Source organism: Entelurus aequoreus, linkage group LG16 (genome assembly GCF_033978785.1).
Source record: "Entelurus aequoreus isolate RoL-2023_Sb linkage group LG16, RoL_Eaeq_v1.1, whole genome shotgun sequence".
In the NCBI taxonomy this organism is placed as follows: domain Eukaryota; kingdom Metazoa; phylum Chordata; class Actinopteri; order Syngnathiformes; family Syngnathidae; genus Entelurus; species Entelurus aequoreus.
This window is the reverse complement of record NC_084746.1, coordinates 29,082,250-29,093,620: the sequence shown is the minus strand read 5'-3', so window position 1 is coordinate 29,093,620 and position 11,371 is coordinate 29,082,250. Positions and strand designations below refer to the sequence as shown.

General features: G+C 36.5%; 1 protein-coding gene across 5 annotated transcripts in view; it reads right to left on the bottom strand.

Moving 5' to 3' along the window:
* Positions 1 to 8,257: 8,257 nt before the first annotated feature.
* mylk4a (myosin light chain kinase family, member 4a) overlaps positions 8,258 to 11,371 on the bottom strand; it is a 31,862-nt gene continuing 28,748 nt past the window's right edge. For all 5 annotated transcript variants that reach the window (XM_062022551.1, XM_062022552.1, XM_062022547.1 and 2 more), the window contains 4 exons: positions 10,747 to 10,899; positions 10,602 to 10,680; positions 10,421 to 10,484; positions 8,258 to 10,321 (listed from right to left, as the gene is read on the bottom strand). In XM_062022551.1, the coding sequence (XP_061878535.1) occupies positions 10,431 to 10,484; positions 10,602 to 10,680; positions 10,747 to 10,899 (286 nt within the window). In that variant the 3' untranslated portion in view covers positions 8,258 to 10,321; positions 10,421 to 10,430. The remainder of the gene's footprint in view (positions 10,322 to 10,420; positions 10,485 to 10,601; positions 10,681 to 10,746; positions 10,900 to 11,371) is intronic.

The following is an 11,371-nucleotide window of genomic DNA, read 5'->3' as shown; positions in this document are numbered from 1 at the left end:
GTGCATCGCTGCATTCACCTTTCCCTCTATCCTGACTGGTCTCCCAGTTCCTGCTGCTAAAAAAAACATCCCCACAGCATGATGCTGCCACCACAATGCTTCACTGTAAGGATGGTATTGTCCTGGTGATGAGTGGTGCCTGGTTTCCTCCCAACATGATGCCTGGCATTCGTGTCAATAAGTCCAATCTTTGTCCCATCAGACCAGAGAATTTTGCTCATCATGATCTAAATCTTTGTCAAATGTATTTTGGCAAACTTTTTACCGTCTGGCCACTATACCATATGCAGTACAGGCCTGATTGGTGGATTGCTGCAGAGATGGTTGTCCTTCTGAAAGGTTCTCCTCTCTCCACAGAGGAATGCTGTAGCTCTGATAGAGTGACCATCGGGTCCTTGGTCACCTCCCTGACTAGACTAAGAGGAATGCAGCAATCTACAGAGACATCCTGGATGAAAACCAACACTTCCCGTCCAACCTGATGGAGCTTGAGAGGTGTTGCAAAGAGGAATGGGCGAAACTGCCCAAAGATAGGTGTGTCAAGCTTGTGGCTTCATATTCAAAAATACTTGAGTCTGTAATTGCTGCCAAAGGTTCATCAACAAAGTATTGAGCAAAGGCTGTGAATACATGCATGTATGCATGCATTTATGCATGCATGCATGTATGTGATTTCTTAGTTTTTTATTTTTGATAAATTTGCAATTTAAAAAAAAACACACAACTTTTCACATTGTCTTTATGGAGTATTGTCTGTAGATTTTTGAAGACAAAAATTCAACTATTATAATAGTTGAATTTTTGTCTTCAAAAATCTACAAACAAAAATCTCTGTTACAATGAATTATTATTAAAAAATGTCACTTTAAAATGTTTTATGTGGAAAAAATATTGCATATATTGTGTGGTTGCCATAAAAAAAAACATCAAAGTTTTATTTGACAAAAGAGCATAATACAAACAAAATCATAGTTCAAACGTAAAATCGACAGATATATCTGAAGTTGATCTCGTAATTTAAGTGTTAAAAGTAAAAAAAACCTAATACAAATGTATCACTTTATGAGTGGGGGACCTTTTGGATCCATAATATATTTAGTAGGATTTTATTTACATTTCACTGTGATTACTCAAAAATATTAAAGAATTAAAATCAATGGTGTCCTGCATTATTGATCTTTTAGGGCTCTAATGACTAAATACTGCATATTTCAGTTTTACTATAAAAAACAAAGTTGTCTTTGACAGAAAAGGCATAAAACCTTTTTTTTTTAACTTTATATCAACCTGAAGTTGATATAGAGATTTAAGGTAAGCGTTAAATACAAAATAATAATAATTTGACTTATTTTTTACATTTTAAAGACTGAGACCCTTTATGGTCCCCGGGAGCCCTAAAGGTTAAAAAAAAAAGAAAAATCCATATATTTTGTTAAGGTTTGAAAATGAAAAATATCAAAATGGCCCCCGCATGCTTAAATTTTTCCGTGTGCGGCGCTCAGTGGAAAAAGTTTGGACACCCCTGCTGTACAGTAAGTGATGTATCATGTTTGTTGTCTCTCATGAAGTCAGCAGTGAGTAGTAAATGGTTCTGTTGGAAGGAAAAAGTGAATGTCGCGATGAGTTTGTGAAATTGATGCGCCGCCGTGTGATTAAAATGAGAAAAATATCTAAATATTACGTTATTATGAATATGTTTGTTACTACAAGCATATTTTCAACCTATATTCAATTGAATAGACTGCAAAGACCCACCTCTTCTCGCTGGCTTTTGACCTGAGCTAAGTCCGCCCACTAGGCCACCATTTCTAGTCCTCCCCACCCCCTTCGCTTTAGTTGTTTGTTTGTTTTTTCCCAATTTGTCACAAATTGTATTATTATTTTGCAATTTTTACTTTTTATTCGAACCCTTTTGCACTATCTTGTTTAGCTCATTCATTGTTTATGTTCTTTCTTTGTTTTGTTTTTTGCTCTATGCTTTTTAACCTGTAAAGGACTTTGGTCCAATTTGAAGGTTGTTGTAAACGTGCTGCATAAATAAGGTTGTCTTGCCTTGCCTTGATTACATACAGTGCACCCGGAAAGTATTCACAACGCTTAATTTTCCCACATTTTGTGATGTTACAGCCTTATTCAAAAATGGCAAAAAAAGAAAAAGAAAAAAAGAAAAAAAAAAAAAAAACAGCCTGCACGGCAGCTTTTGTGTCAACATTGCAAATTTTTCTCATTAGATTTCACCTCATTCCACTTTTGTTAAATGTTTTTTTTTAATTTTTGCAATACTATCAATTTTGCAATTTTTGCAGAATGTGTGGGGGGCCGGTAAACGATTAGCTGCGGGCCGCAAATGGCCCCCGGGCCGCACTTTGGACACCGCTGCTGTACAGTGTCTGCTCTCACTTGTATGCCGACTGTTAGAATGTTGATTTACTGTATTCCCGTTTAGATGAATGACACTCATAATCCTCGCAAAAAAAGGCTGAGGGGGGGGGGGGGGTGGAACCAAGCTTTTTGGGAGGTAATTTTTTTGACATTTCCAGTTCTAAATTGGCTGTCAAAGTTGACCAACTTCTTGGATTATGTCTTCATCCTTTTACTTTTACTTAGGTAAAAGGCATGGTTTATAATGTAGAATAAACTTTTTTACGAGCTCCGAGGCAAGGAATTATTCTGTGTTATATGTGTTTTATGTTGTACGATTGCACCAAGAAAAAATCCTAGTTTGTGAACCCGTTCTCAAACAATGGCAATAAAAACTATTCTGATTCTGAAGGAAGCTGATGACATCAATATAGCAACATAAGGAAGTTAGCTCTCTGTGACAATGTGCCGCTGAAAATAGGTCCTTAACGTTAGCACTTATATTAACAATATCACTTATACTTGGTTCATATTCAGGTCAAGAAATGTAAATGTCTTATTGTTGGCGGTTTTGAAAGGTTATGTTGAGGGCATTATAGACGCAGTAGAGGACCTCCCATTGACTTCATTCTAAGATTACTTTTATTTACATTTATTTACGAGTTAAAATGCATTAAAGAAAGAAAAACGTGTTGATTGTGAATTATTGGCAATTCCTTTTAAGTCAGTTATTGTAGAAACAGAAAGCATTTGTATTCAACTATTTACAACACTGCACTACAATTACTCTATTGTTAAATGTGCCATCTTCTACTGGGGCTGATTGCAGGCTTCCTTGTGTATAAGGCATCTGTTTATGCGCCATGAAGCAGAATGATAAAATGATCTAAATATTGCCACCAGCTACTCAGCACATGACAAGGTTATTACTCAAGTAAAATCAAAAATGCCTGTGTACCATAATTATAATATACAGTTATTTCCATTCTTTGTAAACATGAAAGAAATGGGCTGACATGTTTCCAGCATGTTTACATGGAAACAACTTGATTAGATTTAAAGGAAACAAATGCAAAGATCCTGCATGTTTACATTTGCTGAATGCCTCAAAGGCTGCTTTTTTATAAACATTTTAAGTGTGTGTGCCATCACATTAGAGGACGGAGAGTAGATAAAGACAAACAAGACCATATGGCTGCTCTGCTGAATTTTCCTTTATGTGCTCAGCTGTCTTTCCATCAACGCACAGTCAATCATCAGTATCAAATTAATAGAACACAATTAGGGCTCACATTTCTTATATATTAAAAATAATGATACCTTTTTAAGGCAAAAACAAATATTAAATTGTACAAAGGTGTAACAGTACATTATAATCACGGTTCGGTACATACTATATTTTCCGAACCAAAGGGCACACCGGATTATAAGGCGCACTGCCGATGAATGGTCTATTTTGTATCTTTGTTCATGTCTGTCTATCTGTGTTGGCCCTGCGATGAGGTGGCGACTTGTCCAGGGTGTACCCCGCCTTCCGCCCGATTGTAGCTGAGATAGGCTCCAGCACACCCCGCGACCCCAAAAGGGATAAGCGGTAGAAAATGGATAGATGGATGTTCGTATATTAGGCGCACCGGATTATAAGGCGCATTAAATGAGTCTTTTAAAAAAATAAAATAAAAAATCGAAATTGAAAACACTATCTTGTGGTCTACATAACATGTAGTGGTGGTTCTTTGGTCAAAATGTTGCATAGATTATGTTTTACAGATCATCTTCAAGCCGCTTTCTGACAGTCTCTTCCGGATGCGCTGTTTTGTGGGCGGTCTTATTTACGTGGCTCACCTTCGGCAGCGTTTTCTCCCCGTCATCTTTGTTGTAGCGGTGTAGCGTGCAAGGACGGGAGTGGAAGAAGTGTGAAAAGATGGAGCTAACTGTTTTAATGACATTCAGACTTTACTTCAATCAATAACGGAGCAGCATCTCCTAATCTGGAAACAACAACACCGGAAATGTGTACTGTGAAAAACCGTCCGACCGGAACGCGAATAACTAAAGTTATTTGGGTGAATAATGTAAACTCACTACACCGGTATGTTTTATCGCTTTCATGGCGAGTTTACTGACAGATATAAGTAAGAACTTTACACTACTTTATATTAGAAATGGCAACAGCGGAGGATGAATGTCCCATAACAAAAAGATAGAGAAAAAGAAGAAACTTAACAACTAAGGCGTCGGCGCGGACGCACGCAATTTTTCAGGATTTATGCAGATCCCAAATACAGATCAGCAGGTACCAGAAGGTAAGAAAAGTTGCTTTTGCATAATATTGCGAAACAAAACGCCAGATAATGTCTTACCTTATACACACACCATAACAATACTTGTATGTTGACGCACAGTACAATCCTTCAAGTGGTGCGGCTTCATAGCTTACCAAAGTCGTACTAAAACATTTTCATAGATTTTTGAGCGCCGTGTGTAATGTTCTATATTTTCAATGGAACATATAAAATGTTGGTGTTGTTTACTTGAGTCATATTGCAGTCTTCACATATCTCCTATGTTTGACTGCCATCTACTGGTCACACTTATCATTACACCATGTACCAAATAAAATAGCTTTGAGGTGGGTTAGCTCAACCAAACTTATTCCTTACATTAGGCACACCGCACTGTCAAACTTTGAGAAAAAAAAAGGATTTTAGGTGCGGCTTATAGTCCAGGAAATACGGTACATCGCTTTTAAATTAACGGTTTGGTTCATTTTTGGTACAGTAAAGTAACAAAATGCAAAACTTTTGAAAACATTTCTCTTATCTTAAAATGCAGTCAAATGTAACCGTTTCAAAGATCTAACTAATTATTTTTAGGAAATTCAAAACATTATTTGTGCAGCATTAATAGCTCCAGCTTGTAGCTCCGTTCCCTCGATGCGTCAATTTACACATGTTTACGTTTGTCTTCTCACAGGAAGAAAAATGGCTTTGGTTGCAGTTACAGTTCAGCAAAGCCGGTAGAAGATGAATTCTAAAAGTACAGTATTTGTTAGTATTTTTAGTTTTCCAACAATGAAGAAGTAAATCAGAGAGGGTCAATAAATCCTTGGTCATATACCTGTAGTTATCGATACTGCATGTTCTAAGTTTAACATAATGGCCTTATTTTTGTATTTATTTGTATTTATTTTTTTTAAATAAAAAAATAATGGTCTTATTTAAGACAGTCGATGTTTGTTATGGTCAAAGGCATCGAAGTAGGGGGTAAGTGGGAATGTGGTTCTGGGGTCCTTGGCCTTGGGCAAAGTTTGAAGGTATGTTTTCTGCCATTTAAATATATAAGTTATAAAAAATGTCATGAATACAACATAAAGTTAATATATGTTCAATAATAAAATAGCTTAAATCAAAAACTACTACCCATTTCAAAAATATGAAAAGGATGGCTCGATGGATGGTTTGTTCCACTTGAATAGTGGCAAACACTTCACTCAACACAGACATCAAAACATCATCAAAGCTTACCTTTGAGCATTCACACACAGCACAAACATTAAATATATTTGTGGCAGCATAGGAGAAAGTTATGTGCAAGTTTCACTTTTGCATCTCATTGCCTATAACTGTATACTAGAACGTTCCAAGACCCTCAAAGTTAGAAAAGAAGGTGTCACTAGTTTTTAACGACAGGGGAGACTTAAAGTAGAACTGCACTTTTTTTTATAAATGTTGTCTATCGTTCACAATCATTATGAAAGACAAGATGACGGATGTATTTTTTTATTACACTTCAAAGACAAGGAATACTTAATAACTCCCAGGAGATGCACTAATAATCCTCTCATCAACAACCACAATGTATTATTATGATTTGAAATACCCACTGATGATGATCCTTTATCAGGTAATCTCTACTTTACACTCTAAAGCTAAGGAAAACTTTATAAACGTTATAATTATAATCATATTTATGTGAAAAATGACAGTTTATATCAGGGGTCCCCAAACTACGGCCCGCCAGCGTCCAAAATCCGGCCTGCGGGAAGTCTCAAGGTAAGAAAAAATATTTAAAAATATATATATAGAGAGAGAGATAGATATATATATATATTTATTTTTTTATTTTTTTTTGTCCTTTCTCATCCATTTTCTGACGCTTGTTACTCTCTGTGTCTCCTAGCCACTTAGGCAAATCCTATTGTCTAAAAATGAATTTTTCCCATGGATAACGTGACATCATCGTGCTTGACATATATATATATATATATATATATATATATATATATATATATATATATATATATATATATATATATATATATATATATATATATATATATATATATATATATATATATATATATATATATATATATATATATATATATACACACACAATTACAGCTCGGCCAAATGTTTTTTAACCCAATGCGGCCGCAGAGTCAAAAAGTTTGGGGACCCCTGGTTTATATACTTATTTAAATCCATATTCTGGCCATTGAATTTGTTGCCACTTTGAAAAAAAAACTGTTATTATTTTTGGACAAAAAAAAAAAGTTATTTAAGGGAGTTTATCTACTTAGGTTTGAGATATGTTAATCCCATCTTTAAAAAGTCAAAAACATAATTAAGGTGTACATATATTTTTGAGAGCTGGTTTCAACCAAATCATGCAATTAGTTTTTTTAGTGCGTAAACATTCAAATTGTGTTTTTGGGGCAGCAAAGTTGGGTTTGGGGTGAGATGGGTGGCCCTTTGGGAGTCTTGTGTATGAGGGCCCAGGATGTGGTGCTATACACCCCTGCCATTGTCAGGGTCCGGACAGCTCATGTCAATTGTGCAAAGCCATAGTTCCAGCTAACTTCCTGTTTGGTAACAGAGGAAATGTACAATGCTCTTATGATAATGATGCATGGATAAAATCTGGTTAACCCTTCATGTTACAGTGTACACTACTGTCCTTCCTTAAACACAATGAAAAACTGCCATTGTGGAAATATTTGGGACAAACATGAGGACCCCACAACCAAGAGTGCCAGTGGTCCTTACGAGTGTAAGTTCAATCACAGATGTTACCCTTCCACTCACTTTTTTCCCCTCTAAAAAAAAAAAAAAAATCACCCACTAAACTCAGTTGTTCAATTAGTCACTAAATAGTAAAATAAGATGGACTCAAGTTTAACTCCATCATTGTGTATGAATTGCATCAATGAATAGAGCAGCAATGCATAAATCTGTTGGGTCTGAATTGGTTTTACGTAACTGCTGCCCTTGGCTGATCATAAGAGAAACCCACTTTACTAGACCCGGAAGACCTTCTGCTGTGATTACCAAAACACTTCACGTTTATGACCCATCTTTATGAAGTATCTTTCTCTGCAAGAGTGTGTTGAAACAGACATGAGTAGTCCTTGCAGTTTTCAGTGAATACTATTTTGCCGACATTGAAGATGAGGCGGCATCTAACATGAGGCAAGACATATCAAAAAATTGGTTGCCGTATTGTTAAAAAAAAGAAGGAAATGGTAAACATATGACAGTGTCCAAAAAAAACAACCCTTAGAAAATGTTCCAAGTTTGGCCTAAAGAGCTAATCCAGAAAGACACTCTGCAGCAAGGTCTAACAAAACTCTTTTAAGAACCCCTCTTAAGTGTTATTGTGGGTCCCCAAAAAAGATTTGGAAGGTTTCTTGCCAAAAAAATCTACAAAAAAACAATTTTGTGAAAGGACCTAACAAAAGGGAGACCTGACCCTGCTGAGAAAGGGCAATTTCGGCCATTTTGGGTTTCTGGGGCCTCCTGGCCCTAGAAAATGTTATAGCGCTACCTGCCAACTTGCCAAATTAGGACCAAGAGGAATGCATAACAAGTTTGGACACACCTTCTCATTTCAAAGCGTACTTTATTTTCAAGACTATTTACATTGTAGATTGTCACTGAAGGCATCAAAACTATGACACCTGTGACGTGAAATCCATATCAGGTGATACCTCTTGAAGCTCATCGAGAGAATGCCAAGAGTGTGCAAAGCAGTAATCAGAGCAAAGGGTGGCTATTTTGAAGAAACTACAATATTAAACATGTGTGCTGTCAAGAAACAAACCACCTGAGTTTAAGACACAATTTATTGGGTGTGTAGACAAAAAATAATACATGCTTAATCAGTGAAAGTAACAAGTTTAACTTGGACAAACATTTGAACAAACATCATAAAATTAAAAAGGGTGGTGCTAACAAGAGTGTCATACACAACAGTAGGTAGGTGGTGTGTTCCTTTTAGTTATATTGTAAACCTTCACAGAAGGTGATAGACATCTATCATGTGGGGGGCATCTCTAACACAGCAAAAGTGGCACCAGTGTAGGTTGACAGCTCATGCATACAGTACATTGATTTAAAAATATTTAAAAAAAATAACTTCATATTTGTGCAGACACGGATTTAAAGTGAAAACATGATAAGACATTTTTTTTTTTGTAAAAATTACTTAATGGCAAAAAAAAAAACAGCCACACAAGGCCAGTGGAACCTACAGTAGCTTTTAAATAAATACAATCATAAAGTGCGCGTACTAGAAGACACTAAATTACATACACAAATTTGATCTGATTTGACGGCAAAAATGACACTGAAACTAAATGCAATGTGAAGATATATGTGTATAATTAATGTAAGGCAGCAGAGTGAGGATGCATGTTTGAAAATGAACAAGATCAGAAAGATCGATGCACATTCTGTATTCAAAGCAATGCTGCCACCCAAAGTGGAAACTTACATTAATGCAGTGATTCTCAAACTGTGGTACGCTGGCTCTAGCTAGTGGTACTTGAATAAAGGACAGTGTTTTATTTGCCTATATTCAAACAGCGTTACTGTTCAAACTGTGTAATGTTACAGTGGCCAAAAATATTAAATATACTTGTTTTTAATAAATACTTAGGCCTACTATGGTGGAACCTGGAGAGCCAAGTGTTTTCTGAGGTGGTACTTTTATTAAAAAAAAATTTTTAAAAAATGAACACCACTGCATTAATGCAACTGGCTTAAGAGGTCAGGATGACACGTGACAGCCTCATGTGGTATGACTTAAAACAGGGATGTCAAAGTCAAGGATCTGGCCCGCAAATAATTATCTATGGCACCCGGGATGATATTTGATTATTGGAACCGGCCCACAGGCCACAGCTGCTTGCTGATGTTTTGCCCGCACTAACAGTTGGTGTTGGAATTTTCAAAATGGGGTCCCCATCAAGTCATAAAAACGGGGTCCCACAGTACATTTTTGGGGTCCCACTTTTTTGTAAGCGTTTTGAAAACAAATGATAAAAGTATGCATTATCCTGTTATATCTCACATTCTGTATTGTGTTTTGGAAAAATGTTGTCATAAACATTACTTAATTCCATCCATCCATCCATCTTCTACCGCTTATTCCCTTCGGGGTTGCGGGGGGTGCTAGAGCCTATCCCAGCTACAATCGGGCGGAAGGCGGCACACCCTTAATTCATAAAAAAAAATAAAATAAAAAAAGAAAACTAATTGTTATGCATATGTAAATGTTTTCTGCATATGTAAATAAACATTCATTCACTTTCTTCTTTTCTTCATGGATCTAAACTTTACCGCTGCTGGTATTTTTTTCTATATTTTTATTGTAATATTTTCAGAATGTGTTTGTTCAATATTGGGCCAAAGTAAGACAAAGAAAACAATCTGAAGTTGTTTTAGTTTTTAGTTTTAATGCCATGATTTTAATAGGCCGGCCCGCGTGTGCACAGATTTTCCTCCATGCGGCCCCTGAGCTAAATTGAGTTTGACACCCCTGACTTAGGATATTTTTTACGATCAATTAGTACATTTTGGCTCATACAAAGACATCATCAGCCAGAATTCGACTGGTTTTGACAGGACGGGTGTACAGCTACAGGAGGCTTGGTCCGAGTGGCCACATTGGTGCCCTAATGAGGAACAAAGTAGTGTCAGAAAAACAAGCGGCTTCAACTACAGGTGCAAGGTTTGAGTCATGCCTCCCCCTTGTGGACAATTTGCACACATACCTCCACTACCTCAACTATCTGTTGGGGGCACACATGATGAACGTCGAGATCGGCACATGGTTTTCTGTCAAATAAAGAGTTATCATACATAATGGCAATGTCTGGGATATTTTGCATATCCATTCTCTTAATGCAGAAACCATGTGACGCTTGGAGTCCATCATATCACTGTGCACACTACCTTGGTATTAAGTTTGTGATGAAGGACCGGGTCCGACAGCCAAGGGTGTCTAAGGGCCTCTGATGCGCCCATCCTCCAACTGGAGAGATAAGGACAGTGTTCTTAGAATGTCAGACTCAGCTGAGCGGAGGGCAGAAGGTGATACCTTTTATTGACGACGAGTAGTCTGGAGATAAAGTCTTTGGCCTCTTCAGATGTGTCCACAAACTCCTGCTCCTCCAAATTCCACTGGCAGGCCAAGATGTTGTTGAGCGTCTCGTTGTCGTCGTCGCCCAGGAAAGGACAGAGGCCGCTGAGACTAGCAGTCAGACACAAGCATGCATATTTATTTCTCATTATTTGCGTAGTTTATTATTGTTTTGAATTGGCATTTAAATGTCGAACAACTACTTTACTCAAAATAAAATCCAACCTTTTGTTATTGTTTTTGCTTTTACAAAAATATTAATGCATGTACCAGTCACACTAACTATGCAATTTATTGGGCACCTTCTGGCTCTTAGAGTGCCCTTCTGTTCAATGAAATAGAAAATGGACGGAGAGTCTTTAGGGTTTTGTTGTTTTTTGGGGAGTTTTTTGTCTTATTCAGGGATTGTCTTTGTTTTGATTTTAAATTACTTTTAAAATGATTTTTAAATTTTAAAATTTTGTGGAAAAATGCAAGACTTTCATTCTTACATTTTTCTGCAAAATTTAAAAAAAAATATTCATGAATAAAAATAATTGTAAAAAATGATTTTTTATTTTAAAATTTTTAGGAACAATATCAA